Here is a 17879-nt window from a genome sequence, read left to right as displayed (position 1 = left end):
GCCTGCGCTCAGTCCACTCAGCTACACCAGCCAGGGCTGGTTCATTTCTTTTAAGAGACCAAGGGAACGATAGAATGCAATAAATGAGTTCAAAACTATCTGAAATAAACTAAATGGTTTTGATTTTAATTTTTGTCCACCTTGGACTTTAGAAATTTCTTTTCAATTGTAAAAATTGGCATAATGATAGTACAAATTTTCTGTGAGGAAAACATCACTTACAAGCTGAATTTTCACCTCTGACAGTATACAAGTCTGTGAAGAGACTTAGAATAATGATCCGTGTATTACCACAAAAAATCAGAATGGTCTTCAAAATTACTGTTTTTCTCCAGTGCTGAAATGAGCACTACCTACACAGAGAAAGTGGTTCCCTTTCCTGGATATGATTAATTATTAATCTTTAAACATCGCACTTATTACACTGCTCTTGTTCAAAAAAAAAGTGGAATGAGAAGTGTGTCGGCTTTCTAATGAGACCTTGATTCTTACTCTGCTACTGACCTTTAGTGAGTCATGGAGCCTTTGTGGGCTTCTTTTTTCTTATCTACTAAATAATGGTGTTAGTGACTACCTTTCTGGGACAAAGGATTAAATTTGACCTTGTTAGCCCTGACTGATGCGGCCCAGTTGGGCATCTTTCCTGCACAGAGAAAGGTTGCAGGTCAGGGCACACGCCTGGGTTTCGGGTTCGGTCCCTGATTGGGACACATACAAGAAAGAGGTAGCCGATCGATGTTTTCTCTCACATTGATGTTTCTCCCTCCTTTCTCCTCTCTCTAAAAGTAAGTAAAATAAAATAAAAATTGGACCTTCTAAGTGCCTGACCTTTACTGCGAAAGCTTTACAAAAATGGCGGGCTTTTTCTTTATTAAAGACTGTATTTATTTATTTTCTAGAGAGAGGGGAAGGGAAGGAGAAAGAGAGGGAGAGAAACATCAGTGTGTGGTTGCCCCTCACATGCCCCCAACTGGGGACTTGGCCTGCAAGTCAGGCATGTGCCCTGACTGGGAATCGAACCAGAAACCCTTTAGTTTGCAAGCCCACACTCAATCCACTGAGCTACATCAGCCAGGCAAAAATGGTGGTTCTTTCCCAGTGAGTCTCTACTTCTTCCCAGAGAAACATTTAAGTCCTGGCACTGAAGGTCCTCCAAATGGTTCCCTCTCTCCCCTACGCCCAAGGTTTTTCTCCACTTCTCTCTCTGCTCATCACTAGGCAGTTGAAGGGACATTCCTTACACACGCCTGTGGTCTTGGCTCTGTTTTCCTCTGTTTGAAATACCCTTTCACCCTCACATCAGCCAGCCAACTCAGGACCTCTTCCTTCTCAGCTCCTGACATATCGTGAATGCTCCAGATGCCTCACCACAATCCCAACTGGGCTAGCTTCATGACTAGTATGTGTACACACACACACACACACACACACACACACACACATATGTTTCATAAAACAATACATTTACTGTGTGTATTGCACTCCAATATTTTCATTTTATTCCATTCTTTTCTAAAGATTCTGGCTGAAATACATTAAACCCAGTGATTTCATGAGACTACTAATGGATCACACCCCAGAATTTCAAAACTGAATTAGATCGTCAGGTCCTTGAGCTCCTTTCGGCCTCTCCCACCATCTCAGGGCACACAACAGGCAGCCTCTCAAAAAATACTACATCGAACTGGAAAAGGGGTCACAAACACAGGAGTCAGGGTGAATAATATAAGTGATTGAAAAAGGAGGGGTGTAAGGATGGCCCAAACACGATGATAAATGGTATGTGACCCTTGGCTTTCCAGTCTGGGAGACAATAGGGAGGTGGGGACCTTGGGAGAATCAGAGTGCACAGGCTCTGTTTTAAAGGAGAGGGCTGCCATTCAACTCCAAAGAATTGTCACCCTGAATGCCCAGTATTATCAGATCTTTTGAATTAAGGACAAGTGATAAAATAAGATTTTTGTGCGATCTTCCAACTTTTAAATATTGTTACTTTATGCCTTGGCTGGTGTGGCTCAATTGGTTGGAGCATTTTTTCTTAGTTAAGGGTTGAGTGTTCCATTCCCAGTCCTAGGTTACTGTTTCCATTCCTGGTCAGGACACTTACAAGAGAAAACCAATTGCCCTGGCTGGTGTGGCTCAGTCATTGAGCACTGGCTTGCAAACCAAAGGGTGGCCAGTTCAATTACCCGTCAGGACACATGTCTGGGTTGGGCCAAGTCCTCCATACAGGGTGCACAAGATGCAACCACACATTGATGTCTCTCTCCCTCTCTTTCTCCCTCCCTTCCCCTTTGTCTAAAAATAAATAAATAAAATATTTAAAAGAGAGAGAGAAAGAAAACCAATTGATATTTCTCACTCTCCCTAAAAGCAAATGAAAATATGTCCTTGGGTGAGAAAAAAAAACAAATTTCAGCCTTGGCTGGTATAGCTCAGTGGATTGAGCAAGAGCTGAGAACCAAAAGGTTGCCGGTTCAATTCCCAGTCAGGGCACATGCCTGGGTTGCAGGCCAGGTCCCCAATGGAAGTCACATGAGAGGCAACCACACATTGATGTTTCTCTCTCTTTCTCCTTCCCTTCCCCTCTCTCTAAAAATAAACAAATAACATTTCAGCTCATTAAAAAAGTTTTAATGTGTTAGTCTATGCCAAGACAATACATCCAGCCCTGGCTGGTATAACTCAGTGGATTAAGCGCAGGCCTATGAACCAAAGGATGGCAGTTCGATTCCCAGTCAGGGTATATGCTTGGGTTGCAGGCCAGTTCCCCGCAGGGGACACATGAGGGGCAACCATACATTGATATTTCTCTCCTTTTCTCTTTCCCTTTCCCTCTAAAGATAAATAAATAAATAGTTTAAGGGATTTTATTTTTTTTATTTTTATTTATTTATATTTATTTTTCTTTAGAGGGGAAGGGAAGGAGAGAGGGAGAGAAATATCAATGTATGGTTGCCTCTAGTGTGTCCTCTGATGGGAACTGGCCTGCAACCCAGGCATGTGCCCTGACTGGGAATCGAACTGCGATCCCTTGATTCGCAGGCCCAAGCTCAATCCACTGAGCTACACCAGCCAGGGCAAATAAAAAATTTTTAAAAAGGCAATATATCCAACAGATGTGGACCTTGGCCTGACAATCAGCAGATTATATGTATACAATATAAACATATATATTATACTGTGTGTGTGTGTGTGTGTGTGTGTGTGTGTGTGTATGGAGAGGGAGAAACATCACTTTGTTGTTCTACTTACTTACACATTCATTGGTTGCTTCTTGTATATGTTCTGACCTGAAATCAAACCCACAGCCTTGGAGTATTGGGACAACAATCTAACCAACTGAGCTACCTGGCCAAGGCCCAATTAGCAACTTTTAAATTAAGAAAATTAACTTCCCAAGGAATCAAACTGAAATGACTGAATTTCAGAGGGACTGTCACTGTGTTTTGACCTGTAGCTGCTTAATAGTAGTTTGAAGCAAGGAAGCTAAAGTTGAAAGATCCTTTGCCTTGGTTGGAATTTTTGTGCCTAAAAAAAAGCATTCCATTTGCTTTCCATCTTTTCCCAGTTTTTCAGTTCCTTATCATCTCTATTCACCACCTGGACTAAAATGTTACTCTCAGCAAAAGATACCTTTGTTTACTAGAATTCACTCACATTGCTCTGTACATTCAATCACTCTTTTCCAAAGCCAGTTTCTGCTGTGGCTCTCTTTGTTCCTACCCTTCTGTGGCAATGGATTTGAAGCATCAGAGGGACTTTTTTCTTGGATAACATAAAAGAAACCACAAAATTCGTCACCCTGGCATGTATATATGGGAGGACTCACCCCTGAGAGTTCATTGGCCCTAATTATGAGCAGCCTGACTTGTCAGAGGAACAAAACATCTGGCAGAACTTACTCAGAACTTACTCTCAGGGGCCCTGCCCCCACTTCTCCCTTCTGCACACGCTGACTTTGAAACTCACCATTTCTAAAACATGGCGTGTGCTTCTGAAGGGGTGATTATTCCAAATGGGAAGGGATCATGGAATGCCCGAGTAGGGATTCAGCTCACAAGCCCCGGCAAGATGAAATCATGTTTGGAAGAGAAAAAACGTCTTCCTCACCACATCATAAATGGAGACATCAGCAGTTAAGGAGGGCGATTACCTTTTTCCCTGTGTTTTATCTTTTCCTATTTGTATGCTAACCCTTTACACAGGGCTCCCATTTGAGAAGCCTGGATTTCTCGGGTTTCTTTCTTTCTTTTTTTTTAGCGACGTTGCTCAGGGCTGCTGTTTCCAGCGGGGCAGGAGAAATACGAATAAAAGTATGAACGCACTAATTCAGCCCCTTCCTTCCAGGGGTCAGTCCACCCTTCTCTCAGCCTGTATTGAATGGTAGGAGTCTTCCATCCTGGTATCTGCTTATATCGATTCCATCACTCCCTTCCGGAGGTACTCTAGAATTCCTTTTAGCTCACCCTCACCTTTCTTATCATTCTGTCTTCTGAGGTTGCTTATTGGGGAATGTACATTGAATGAACACAGGTTATATAAAACGTAATTTGCCAGAATGGTTACCTTTAAGAATAGCAACTATTTGTCAGGCTTTGCCTACAGAATCATATTTAATCCATACGATCTTCAGTTTAAGGATGAGAAAACAAGTTTGATGATGTAAAAAGATTTATTGCCATTAAATCAAGATAACATGATTGGTGGCAGAATTAGGATTCAAACCCACATATTTCCATGGCTACCTCTAATAAATAACTACCAATACCAGCAGCCTTTGCAATGCCCCACTGCGCAAACGCTTGCTCTGCCCAAGGACCTGGCTCCTTGGCTCCGGCCCCCAACCCTAGTCCCAGCGGTTGGATGAAAACCCAATCAGATGCCGCCTCTCCCTTGTACTCGACCAATGGGAAGACTGTTGCTAACATACCAGGTATATTTTTAGCTATTCAGTTCTTAGGAACCCTGTGGGTCGGCTGGGACTCTGCCCGGGGAGGGCGTGCTGATTGAAACGAAAACAAAAACGGGGAGAAGAGGGAAGGGATGGGGAGGAGGAAAGCGGGGAAAGGAAGGAAGGGAGGGGAGAAGAGTGAGGAGGAGGGAGAGGGAAAAGGAGAGGGGAGGAATGGGGCATGGCGGAGGGGGCGTGTATGTGACGCTATGCTTGTCGCTGACGCACATTGCAAGTAGTCCCTGGAGGTGCCCCAAGAGCTGAAGTGCTAAGACTGTGGGGGATGGGGCTCTCGTGCTCCAGATCCTTCGCACCTCCCTTCCCCCATGGAGTTTGCCCTGTAATCCGGCATTTATCTGCTGCGGTCAAGGAAAACTAAACCCCCACGCTTTTCTCTGCCCTTGCCAAAAAAGAGTGATCAATGAAAAAATACGCGAACTGTTCGTGGCTGGAAAGTCGGATCTCACCCACCCCATCTGGGCTCAGCGGCTGCTGATGGGCTGGAACCCTCCAGGATGAGAATAAAGGTCAGGGATGGGAGAGACCTGGGGAATGGGTGATTAAAGGAGGAACAGGGTAAAAGACGTAACATTCAAGCTATCTGGAGCCCCGTGCCTCGCCACCTGACAGTCCAGGCATGGGCCTCCTAACTCAGTGTCGCACCCGTCACAAAGTGACCGAGAGCCTGTGTGGCGAAGGCCCGGGAAGAGGCTCGAGCGCGCGCAGGTCTGGAACACCACGTCCAAGGTTCGCCAAGCCAGGATCCACTGTCCGAGGGACCGTGGGGTGTGCGAGTCCAACGTCCCTGGCACTGGCAGGCACCAACACCGAAGGCTGGGCTGTTACTGAAAGAAATGTGGCTTTCTAGTGTCTCTTATGGGGGTCGCCAGCTGGGGAGAGGAGGGGAGTCGGCAGAGGGGTCGTGCCCCGCCACGAGGTAACAGGGCGGTGGAGGCGGTTCCTTTTGCTGGTCGTCCACCCTCTTTCTCACCTCCCCCTTCTCTCGCTCACGGTGCTCGGCCCTGATTTTCCCCTCGCCCTCCCGTAGACGTTACAGGCGTTCCCGGACGAGGTACAAGGCGCTCGAGGCAGGGGGCAGTCAGGCCAACCTGAGTTGATAAAGGTCCAAAACGTTTCCAGAGCTTGTGTCGTGCTCTCAGCTAGCCCCGCCACCGCCTCCTCCCCTGTAATTCGGGTGGTGCTAGTGCCGCGGGCCAGTCTCCCAGAACTGGAAAGACTAGCCAAAGTGGCCTGGAAGCAGGTGTAGGGACGAAGACACAGCACGGACGTTTCCCTTCCCGCAATAACCTTTCATCCAATACACCCAAAGTGAACATCCCGGTCCCAGTCCAAAGATCCTGCCCTAGCGGAACTCTGTCCACTTGCGAAGACACCTTACAAGAAGAGCACGGTTTTATTGGTTTGGGGCGTGGAAAAAAAAACAACTACGCTGCAATGGGGAAGGCAGAAGACTCTGCTGATGTTTGAGTTGGGAGCTGAGACAAGGGGCTTGCCACAGGGGGAGGGGTGGGGACGAAGGAAGAGGGGGTTACTAGGTACCCCCGAGTTCGTAGTGCAAGGGCCTCTCCGCCCCAGGGGTTAAGCTACCCGCTGGTTCGAAAGTAGTCCCGGCACGGTGCCGGCCCCGCCCCTGCAGGGTGGAGGGACGCATCACGCAGGGGTGGGGAAGCTAGATCCATGCGCAGGGTTGCCAAGGGTGAAACTTTTCATTGACTTTGCTCACTTCGGCACGGGGCACTGGAAGGTGCGAGTCCTCTTGGAGAAGAGTGAGTGGCTATGAAGACTCAGGGCTAGAAGGGTAGGACCACCCGCCAGCCACAACCCGGACTGTTCTCCCCACCGTGACACGAGCCATCCTCCGGTCCGCCATCCCAACGCGGTCACCGCCGGCGGGCCCGACCGCCCTCCGTTCCCCGCGGCTCAGCCCGACCTGCAAAAAGCTGAATTATTATTTGAGAGCCATAGCCCATAACCCCCACCAACTCGCCCCCAAACCTCAACGAAGAAAAGGACACATTGGCCCCGGCCCGGCGGTGCCCAGGAAAAGAAGGGCGAGCGACCTCTGTCCCGCGCCCTGGACCACCCTGGAGGGAGAAGCCACCCAGTGGTCTGCAGCCCGCCCCGCCACCGCAGAGACCCGAGTGAGTGAGTGAGTGGGGGGCTTGCGGGAGGTTGCCCCCGATACCCGATAGTCTCGAGAGCTTCTCCCACTTCACTCCCGCTCTTCGTTTTGCTGGAGGCTCCACGTTGCTGTCGCGCCCCCGCCCCACGCCTGGCTAGCATTTTCCTTTCCCCCTGTGCTCCATTTCCCCTCCCCACGCTTCTGCCATCCTGGGGTACCCCAGAGCCCCCTTCTCTCCCTATTGCAAGAGTAGCTCCCTCCTGAGTGGGGTGCATTTCCTCCCTGTCCGCCTCCCTTAGTTCTTCATGTCCTAGAGACTTGCTTGATTTTCACCACCATAAAATAAATCAGAGGAAGGAAGGGGATCCAGGCCTTGTTTTCTGCTCCACCCCCATGTGTAGGGAAGGGGGTGGCAATGATTAATAGGGTCTGTTTCTGGCCCTGTGAAGCCTGAGAGATGAAGGATGGACATCCCCCTCTCACACCACCCTCCACCCCCCCACCCCCCGCTTTTGGACCGGTCACTGGTGACCGTCCTCTGGCCTCTGAGCCAGAATTCACAATTTGGGCTTAAGCTCTTTATCCTCTTTAGTGTTTTCAGTGGAAACTGGGCGGGGAAAAAAAGTACTTTTAGAAGAATACCAGTGAGTGGATCCTGGTGAGGTACCTGGGAGAAACAGCCCCTACTCCTAAGCTCATTCTCTAGTCCAAAGGATGGACTGTGTCCTTGATCACAAAGGGAGGGGAAGGAGGGAGGAGAGAGGAAGGGCAACTGGCAGGCCCTTTTCTATCCCCCAAGAGAAACCAGAACCCCACACAGCAGGCTTCAACCTAGGGGCCAGTGGAAGGGGTTTTAGCGGCCTGCTCTGTATACTAACCTTTGTCTCCTTCCTATCTATCCTACCCTGGGAGTAGGTCCTTCATCTTAGATTTTCCAGCAGAAAAACACCCTATTGCTTTCTTGGGCACCTATCCCCATTCCCCTCTTAAGCAGAGGGGGAGAGAAGCTAGTGTGGGAAGAAAGATTAGGAGGTTTGCTTAACACCCTGTAGGGGAGCTTTGCTTAGGATCTGGTAAATCTGGTCATAGAGCAGGCCTCGCAGTGGGAGGAGACTCACAAACAATTTTAAGTATTGGAAGGTGATGATGTCCAGGTGTCAGATATACAGTTTTTCCTTCCCTGCCTGGGAACCTCTTCCCATTTCCCTCACCGGGTCTGGTTACTGGGACTTGAATTAGAAGAAGTGTGAGGCTTGGGCCCTGCCGGCTTCTGGCCTTCCGATTGTCGGCCCGGCGCCTCTCCGCAGCTTAACTGGGAATTTCTTCGGCTGAAAGGACGGGAAGAACTGGCTTTTAACTACTGCCTTTACTTTCCTGGTTGTTGGGGTGCTAGAGCCGAGCCTGCTGGTCCTTAACTAGAAGGTTCTTTCTTTTTGAATCCACCATCCCTGCAGCAACTCCAGTCGGAGACCACCAAACCCCAGGAATACAGATTAAGTGGCTAGGAGGGGGGTGGGAATGTGACCTTATCTATTCAAGCCCACCGCCTTCAGCCAGGAAACCTCATTTGAAGCAGATCCTTAATTCAGCAGCCATGGAAGGCCGTAAAGAGAAAGGGAGAAAAAGTTTAGCCTCTCAGGAAACCGAGACATGGGTATAGTACCGTGATACAGTACGGCAAGTAGGCCTTATGGGTAGAATTTATATAAAATGAATTAGGCGGTGGGCGGGGGAGGGGGCAGTCCACCACAGCGCGCATGTGCCTCGGAAAGTTTTCCTTGGTTCTCTGAACCTCGGCCAGCTGCCCTTACTGAGCATGCGTGGTTTGTCCGCGGAGCCTTCGCAAAGTACGTAGGGAGGTGTAGTGTGTAAAGAAAGTAGGTCACTTGGTTCAAGCAGAGCTTGTGGTTTCTGAGGACTACAAGTCCCAGAGTGCGGTGCATGACTTCGCCACTGGCCTCCCCACCTATATTAGGGCTCAGTCAAGTCTTCCCGGCTGCGGAAGAACTTGGAGTGCCCTAGAAAAGGCCCTCTTGGGCGGAAGGAGCCTTGCCGGCAGACTTGGGCTGTGCCTGCCAGTGTTTTGGGGAGATGGTGTGAGACTGGGCGGGCTTGGGGAGATGGTGTGAGACTGGGCTGGCTTATGCAGTCAGTCGGGCCAAGTCCTGGAAGCCTTTGAACCACACCTGTCCCGCCGGTGCTCCGGAACAGGTGGGGTGGGTTTGTCCCCCATGGCCCTGGAGCTTAGCTCTTACCCCCTGGCACCCAGTTTGTGACACCTACTGACCTTGTCAAAATTGAGGACCCCTCCTGCCTGACTGCTCTCCCCACACACTCACTTGAATCCACTTGTACTTGATTGTAAAACACTGAAAGTTAAGGTTTTTGATGCTTGAATATTTGTATAGGTTCTCACGGTTTGAGAACCTGGTGGGGTCCCGTGTCATTGTCTTTCCTTTTTTCCTTTATTTATTTATTTTTTTTAAAAGATTTTATTTATTTATTTATCTTTAGAGGGGAAGGAGAGGGAGAGAAACATCAATGTATGGTTGCCTTTCATGTGTCCCCTGCTGGGAGTTGGCCTGCAGGGAATTGGCTTGCAACCCAGGCATGTGCCCTGACTGGGAATCGAACCTCGATCCTCTGGTTCGCAGGCCCGCACTCAATCCACTGAGCTACACCAAGCAGGGCTTTTCCTTTATTTTTTATTCGATTTTTTTAATAGAAAAAAACACATTGATTTGTTGTTCCATGTATCAATACATACATTGTTTGCTTCTTGTCTGTGCCCTGACAGGGGATGGAACCCACAACCTTGTTGCATTGGGGTGACGCTCTAACCAATTCTGCCCGTCCAGGTCCTCCTTTTCTCCTTCAGTATATAACTTTTTCTTATTAAAATTCTTCCTGTGCATTTTTGTTAGGCATTCTCTCTGGACTGTCCATTACCCTGTCATTGACAGGCTACCACCACCTTCATTTTTGTCCTTTTATGCGCTTTTCTTTAAAACGAGGCAGCTGGAGGGATCTGATTAACTTTGTTGCTGGAAGTAGACAAGTGGAGGATAAGATTCTAGATAAGGTTTGACAGAATTTATTCTCACATTTGCAACTTTTTAATATATTGACAAAAGGTAAATTTGCTATTGTTAAACAGTTAGCTTCTTAGAGTCCTCTTCCGCTGGTTAACACAAATCTACTTGTGTCTTTTGTTGAAGAGTAGTTATTTCTAAGCTTTCTAATTTTACACATTCTATAAATATTTTATATATAAACTCTAGAGTTTGTTCATCGCCTAAAAAAAAAATGAGCAAACTCATCGGAGTGGTCACTTCTAACTTTAGTTAAAGACAAGACAGCACTGGTGCTTTAATCCTCAGTTCCATAAGCTTCTTGAAGTCAAAATTAGAGCCTGAGCTGATAGAGCAGAAAATCCCATTCTGGTTGTCCGGCATTTTTGTAAGGTTCCACCCACAGCCATCTGGCCTGGCCTGCTCTCCAATTAAAGAGGCAAAGGTGGCATTATATATACTTCCTCATCTGTGCGGCAGCATCACTGAAGTATAAATTGGTGTGCAGCTTTAGTTGCTTATGCTGCAGAAAATGGGTAGCTAGGCAGGGCTGATGATAGTGCTTCTATTGTATTTCAAGGTGGGAGGCTCATTTCCCAGTGACTTTGACCTGCATTTAAAATGCTCTCAGTTTGAGACGGAACTGTTTAGGGGAGGTTAGCTTGGAAGGCAAATATGCATTAAAGTTGGAGGAGGGCTGGAAATGTGTAGGAGACCCTGCGATGCCTTGAGAAGTATCATGTATTGGATTCAAGTCTGGCCTCCGTTTTTTAAAAGATTTTATTTATTTCTCTACCCTGGTTGGTATAGCTCAGTGGATTGAGCGCGGGCCTGCGAACCAGAAGATCGCGGTTCGATTCCCTGTCAGGGCACATGCCTGGGTTGCAGGCCAGTTCCCAGCAGGGGATGAACCAAAAGCAACCATACATTGATATTTCTCTCCCTCTCTCCTTCCCTTCCCTTCTAAAGATAAATAAAAAAAAATTTTACTTTTTTAAAAAAGATTTTATTTATTTCTCTTTAGAGGGGAAGGGAAGGAGAGAGGGAGAGAAATATCAATGTGTGGTTGCCTCTTGCATGTTCCCTACTGGGCACCTGGCCCACAACCCAGGCATGTGCCCTGACTGGGAATCGAACCAGTTACCCTTTGGTTCGAAGGCCGGCACTCAATCCACTGAGCCACAGTAGCCAGAGCCATACCTCCATTTTTGAGTGGAGGCCCAGGTTCCTGCTGGCTGGCTTTGCATCTGGTGATGAACCCAGTCCTCAAAAACAGAAAGCCCCTTATCTTTACCTTCGTTCTTCTCTTAAAACCAGAAGGCCCCCTGGAGTTGATCTATGGTGACCATGAATAGACATTTGAAGCAACTTGGAGATTCACTGTTTGTTGGAAGCTGTGATAGAGGAAGATAAGGGTGTCCTGAATCCTGAGCATCCCTATGGGGAGCTTGGGGGAGTCTGTGCTCAGAGCAACTCTGTTGGGGACTTCCCGCCATGACCCTCTGTGTGCTCAGACCTGAAATGAGGGCAAGACTCAGGCCAGCCAGTGTGTGTGCTACTCCAGATTGACCTAGTGCATCTTCTCTGAAACCCCCCATCAGAGAGCTTCACTTCAGAATTCAATCCTAAAAATGCCCCTAGGAGACATGGCCCAGGTCTGAGAACTGTAGGGAAGTGAGTTGAGACAGGTGTTCAGAAAATTCAAGATTCTCAAGCCTAGAATTAGTGCCTGAATACTCTGTGCTGGACCAAGAAGGGATTTTAATCAAATTCCAACGCCAGGTCTATCCCAGGACTGAAGATGCCCTTGACGGATCCTGGATCAGTCTTGCTTCTGTGCTGAGCACAGCAGCACAGTCTCACCCCAAGGTCTGGCTAGGAACGTGTTCTGGCCTTGTCGGCCTTGCAAGGCAGGTGGCCTTTTCAGTTCAGTTCTCCTGTAGCATGAGCCTGGAGCTGTCGTTTTGGAGAAAGCAAAGAGATGAGGATCACTGGCTCTTAAGGCCTCACAGATCATCTTCCTGGGACATAAGGCGGGCCCAGAAGTTGGGAATAAACCTCTTTGACCTCTGTGCGATCTGGCTGTGAGACAGTCCCAAAATAACAATCCAAGTGTTTATCTTGGGCTGCCTCCTCTCCAGGGATCTCCAAACACTTGATAAATCTGATCTGGTGCCAAGGACAGGTGGCCAGACGGTCCCTGGGAGACTGAATGATGATGGATCCCCAGCTGGAAGCTACAGGGTGATGGAAAATTTCTTCTCTCTGCCCTCCTCCCTCCTTCCCTACAGACCCTCCTTCCCTCCCCTTTCCTCTGCAGCCCTGGGCAGTCCTTGTCAGCAGTGCCAGCGTTGGCCCAGGCCTCTTGACTTTTTCCTGGGAATTGTGCGCTCATCTCTATTCTTGGAGGCCGCGGTTCTGGATGGCAGTGCTTGCCTTGGTCACACTGCGCCATTCTTACATGAGTTCTGCAAACCCAGAGTGAGCCAGAGCATATACATACCCAGGAGCCCGGGATGACAAATTGGATGTGACTAGAGTCCAAACCTTCCGTGAAACATTGGCAGTGCTTCTTCTTGTTCGGTGACCTGTATCCCTTTCCATTTAAGGAGGAAAATTAAAGATTTTAGACTTATATCTTGGCCTGTGGCAACTTGGGAGCACAGTTTCACCGAGATATTACAGACTAATGAGTTAGCAGAAGCCTTCCCTTCTCCAGCTGAATTAAGGATTCAGTTTTTTCGTGTTAGTTGGGCAATGGTCTGAATTCTCAAAATATTGGAAACCACAACATCTCAGTTTCTTTAGAATTACTTAAAAAATAGCTAGTTTTATCAAGTACGTACTGAACACCAGGTAGAGCCTGAGGTGGTTTACGTCCTTGAACTAACCTAGTCTTCATGGTAACTTCATGTGGCTGATGAAGCTAAAGCTCAGAAAAAGTGATTTGCCCTCAGTCCTACAACAGAGGCAGTCACTAGTAGAGCAGAAATGGGACCCTGGGTCTGTGTGATCCAAAGTCGGGGCCGGTATGTCCTTTGCCATCGATCACCTGAGGCTCTCTGCTCATCTACTCATGATGCCCTCTCTCGTTTCCCAGAGCCATCTGGAGCCCGAGGCTGCCTGCCTTCTGTCTTCCGCCTTTGGCTTGTACACGTGCCCTGAGCTGATTATCTGCCCAGGAAAGGACCATGCAGCTGGAGATCAAAGTGGCCCTGAACTTCATCATCTCCTACTTATACAACAAGCTGCCCCGGCGGCGGGCAGACCTGTTTGGGGAGGAGCTAGAGCGGCTCTTGAAAAAGAAATATGAAGGCCACTGGTACCCTGACAAGCCACTGAAGGGCTCTGGCTTTCGCTGTGTCCACATCGGGGAGATAGTGGACCCTGTGGTAGAGCTGGCCGCCAAGCGGAGTGGCCTGGCAGTAGAGGATGTGCGGGCCAACGTGCCTGAGGAGCTGAGCGTCTGGATTGACCCTTTCGAGGTGTCCTACCAGATCGGTGAGAAAGGGGCTGTGAAAGTGCTGTACCTGGATGACAGCGAGGGCTGTGTTGCCCCAGAGCTAGACAAGGAGATCAAGAGCAGCTTCAACCCTGATGCACAGGTATTCGTGCCCATTGGCAGCCAGGACAGCTCCCTGTCCAACTCCCCATCACCATCCTTTGGCCAGTCTCCCAGCCCCACCTTTATCCCGCGCTCCACCCAGCCCATCACTTTCACCACCGCCTCCTTCGCTGCCACCAAGTTTGGCTCCACTAAGATGAAGAAGGGTGGTGGGGCTGCAAATGGTGGGGGTGTAGCCAGTGGTGGGGCAGGCGGCCCGCAGCCCCCACAGCAGCAGCCTCACATGGCCCGCTCTCCCACCAACAACCTGCTGAAGCACAAGAGCCTCTCTTTGTCTATGCATTCACTGAACTTCATCACACCCAACCCAGCCCCTCAATCCCAGCTCTCGCCCAATGCCAAGGAGTTCGTGTACAATGGTGGTGGCTCTCCCAGCCTCTTCTTTGACGGGGCCGATGGCCAGGGCAGTGGCACCCCGGCCCCCTATGGGGGCAGTGGGGCCACCACCTGCAACAGCAGCAGCTTTGACATGGCCCAGGTATTTGGAGGTGGCACCAACAGCATCTTCCTGGAGAAGACGCCCTTCGTGGAAGGCCTCAGCTACAACCTGAACACCATGCAGTATCCCAGCCAGCCTTTCCAGCCCGTAGTGCTAGCCAACTGACCACCCACCTGTTTGTGGGGCCAGGAGAATGCAAGACCACAGAAAAGAGAAAGGAAAGGAAAGGCCAAAAAAAGAGAAAAAGAAAAATATACAAAAAGATTTCCAATCTTCTCACTCTCACTTCTAGAAAAACGCAGCCGAGGCATGGAGCGGGAGGGGCTCCCGAAGCACCTGAATCGTGTTTAATTCAACCTCCCTGCTCTTTTCCTGCCTGCCTCTGATTTATTTGGTTGGTTTGGGTTTTTATATTTTTTTCTTTTTTTACATGTAGTTTTCTATATAACATCTTTGATTAATGGCTTCCTGTGCTAAGAATGGTCCAGATGTGAATTGCTGCTCCCTCTTGTCCTGCCTCCCTCCCTCCCTCCTTCACACACCTGGTTTAGGATTGGTGTGTCCAAGCTCACAGGGAAGGGAGAGCCGCAGCTGGGGCCTGGCCTTCCTCAGAACAGGGAGAGGCTGTCCCATGTCACTGCATCAGTCACCCAGCTGTCCTCTCACTCAAAGCCATCCAACCTCAGCAGGCCTTCTTGTGTCCTGCCGCCCAAATAGGTCTGACACCGGCCCCACTCCCTCTCAGGCATGGGTCACAGGGAGATTAGTGCTCTGTCTGTTGGAGTTCCTTTCATCTCTGTCCTGTGGCCTCCACGCCACCATCCCCATCTGGAGTACCAGACTGTCACTGTGGCCCTGGAGACCCAGCTGCTAACTTGTGTGGCATCTCATGCAGCCCCTTCTTCCCTGGGCCTGAGGTGGTGGGTGGGGAGATGGGGCCAGCCGGGGTGGGGGGTGTATGCATGTGTGTGCTTGGTTTGCTGTCCTATTGTAAAGGGTTCCCGGCCATGTGAAACTTCCCCTCTGGGTGTGATTCTGAGTTGCCGCAAGTGCTTATTTACATTTGAGGTCGGGGGATGGGCCAGGGCAGGTTGTCAGTCCTTTTACAGGGTGGGTCGAGTGGTTTGGTGAGGCCGACTTAACCTCAGACACTCCCAGAGGAGAATACTGCCGAAGGAACTGGTTTCCAAAGTCTGGAGGGATCTGCACTTTTGTTTTTGACCAAAAAAATTTTAAATGGTTCGCTGTGAGGGACTGAGGGAATACCCCGCCTCTGACCCCTAAGAGGAGTCCCTGGACTTGGGCCCTCCTGTTGTTGTGTGACAGTCGCCCAGTGCAGGAGCTGAGACCCTGGCGGGTGAGCGTTTGGGGCCGTGCCTGTAACGGGCAGTCCTGAGCCTCAAACCGAGACTTCTTGGTCCTTCGGTTGTATAGATGTTTTACTACACTTCTGCCCCTGCCTGCTTGAAAACTTTCTGGTGCCTCTTGCCATCCACCCTCACTGCCCGGCCCAGTCCCACTGGGCCTCGATGCTGTGAGGGGTGTTCTGGGCGGGCCGGGCCTAGCCAGCGCAGCAGGGTGTTTGGACTGTAGAAGAGCATTCACTCCCCCTCTGCTAGAAGAGAAGTCATTTCTCCCAACCAGCCCCCGTGGGCCAGCTTCCATACCACGAGTCTTTGGCAAGTGGGGCACATGGCATCAGGGTCCCCATCACCAAAAAGTACCAAAGCCTTTGGCACCCCACCCTCCCCAGTGACCCCAAGTGAGCAACTGCTGTGGCAGTGGATCCAGCCCAGACAGACACTGCCAGCCTCTCCCTGCGCTGGGCACCAGCTCTACCTCCCCCAGCGGGGCAGCGCCCTGGCTCCTCAGCCCAGCACCATCTGTCCCCCTAGACTTCTCAGGGGTCAGCCCAGTCCGGGCCACTCTCTCTCCTTAGCCATTGGCTCTCTCACAGGTGACAGGCTCAGACAGACTGCTGCTCTCCGGGAAGGTTGGATGCCGCCTTACGCCCTCTCCCAGCTCCCTCCTCCCACACTCACGCACACAGGTACTCCCACACCTGGTCAGCTTGTTATCTTACCACATGCAGGGAGAGGGGAGACCTACCCCTTAGTGTCTTGAAATACGAAGAAAAATGTATGTCCAGGAGCATGGCTCCAGCACTGGGCCCTGGGCCCAGTTCAGTCTGTCTTGTCTCAAATCTAGGCATTTTGCTTCAATTTTATTTTTTTTAAGAAAACAAAAACAAAAATCTGCACTAATTTACCTGGTTTCGTAGAAAAAGTTTTTTTTTTATTTTTTACATTTTTTGGTGTCCGTTTGTATCGAATAATTTGCTACATTTGTAAAATGTAAGAGGTATATATAATATATGTATATTTCTAACGTAAAACGTAATTTTTTTCTTTTCAAGATTTTTTCTTAAGAGAGAAACAAAGATATTTTTTCAGGAAAAACAAACTTTAAAAAAGAGAATAAAACTTTCTCCCCTTCCCCCATCCTTTATTTACCCCTCTTTCCAGGAATGAATCAAGAGGTGGATTGTCTTGTAAAGAATGTAAACTTTTAGTCCAGAATGATGTCTTTTTCTCAATGCAGTGCGCTGTAGATTCTCCAGTTGGACCCCTAGGGACGGGGAAGGGGGCACTGAGGTGATGTGGAGAGGGGTGTGGGGGAGCAGGGCGGTGAACTTGTTTTCTTTAGTGAAGGAGGAATACAATCAGGCATTTTGTATTCAGATCGTTGTGCAATATTTTGGAATGGGACATTGGTGTGTTTAGAGATTTAGTTTAAAAACAAAACAATTGATCAAATCTGTACAGTTTATATTGTTCCAGATTTTTTTAAGTTTGTATTAAAAGCATGATATATAATAGCCTTCTGCGTGCTCCTGGCTGGTTTTGTTTCCGGGCTCCAATTTGGGATGCAGAGAGGGAGTGACCTGGCCCCTGTTGGTTTCGAGAAACAATCACTCATTCTCACCTGACCACTGCATGAGCACAGGGGTCTCAGGCTCCTTTCTGATGACCTGTCCTGTCAACACAGGACACCTCAGGGTGCCCACTCCCCTGGGGCCTGCTCCATGTGGGAGACAGGGTCCGGGGGGTTGTACAGGGCCCCGGCTCCCTGCACTCAGCAGTGGTGGAGCCTGGGTTGGAAGCAGAGCCTTGAGAACAAGATGATGCCCCTGGGTCCTTTAGGAACAGCCTCCAGCAAGCTCTAGAACCAGCATTTGCCAACTCCATTAGACTTTTAGGAGTGGGCAGGGGCGAGAGAGCCCCCTTCATACTGAGGCTGGGGAGGAGCCAGCCTCCTACCCGATTCCCCTAGGAGTTCAGCCACCCCCTCTCCTAGGCCCATGAGGCTGAGAGAAGGGAGGAGACACAGACACCCCCCTTCGGTGCCTTCCCAGCAGTGATTCACATCGCCCCGAAAGGCCCCTGGGTGGAAGCAGGCAGCCAGATGCTTGTTGACTCTTACCTCACCCTCACGGTGACCTGGTGGTGCAAGTGTTACCGCCTCGGGGCCACTGAGAAGTGGGCTCCAAGTTAGGTTACCTGCTAGGTAACCTAACAAAGCTAGGAAGTAGGGAAGCTGAGGTTTTGACCTGTGTATGGTGTTTTGTTTTGTTTTGTTACATTTTT

General features: G+C 49.4%; 1 protein-coding gene across 2 annotated transcripts; it reads left to right on the top strand.

The window, feature by feature from the left end:
- Positions 1-6636: 6636 nt before the first annotated feature.
- TOB2 (transducer of ERBB2, 2) lies at positions 6637-17111 on the top strand. 2 transcript variants are annotated; one of them, XM_037067880.1, is made up of 2 exons: positions 6637-7116; positions 13269-17111. In XM_037067880.1, the coding sequence occupies exon 2, from the start codon at positions 13360-13362 to the stop codon at positions 14395-14397; it is 1038 nt and encodes a 345-aa protein (XP_036923775.1). In that variant the 5' UTR covers positions 6637-7116; positions 13269-13359; the 3' UTR covers positions 14398-17111. The 2 variants fall into 2 exon arrangements, with proteins under 2 accessions (XP_036923775.1, XP_036923776.1); XM_037067881.1 differs by having other exon boundaries at positions 6637-7120.
- The last annotated feature ends 768 nt before the right edge of the window (positions 17112-17879 follow it).

This window comes from Sturnira hondurensis, unplaced genomic scaffold (assembly GCF_014824575.4).
Source record: "Sturnira hondurensis isolate 20B ecotype Veracruz unplaced genomic scaffold, ASM1482457v3 Scaffold0017436, whole genome shotgun sequence".
Taxonomy (NCBI): domain Eukaryota; kingdom Metazoa; phylum Chordata; class Mammalia; order Chiroptera; family Phyllostomidae; genus Sturnira; species Sturnira hondurensis.
This window is presented reverse-complemented; position numbering and strand designations above follow the sequence as displayed.

What these genes read in the sequence shown, in the direction of transcription:
- TOB2 (XM_037067880.1), top strand. Translation starts at nt 13,360, where the DNA reads ATGCAGCTGGAGATCAAAGTGGCCCTGAACTTCATCATCTCCTACTTA.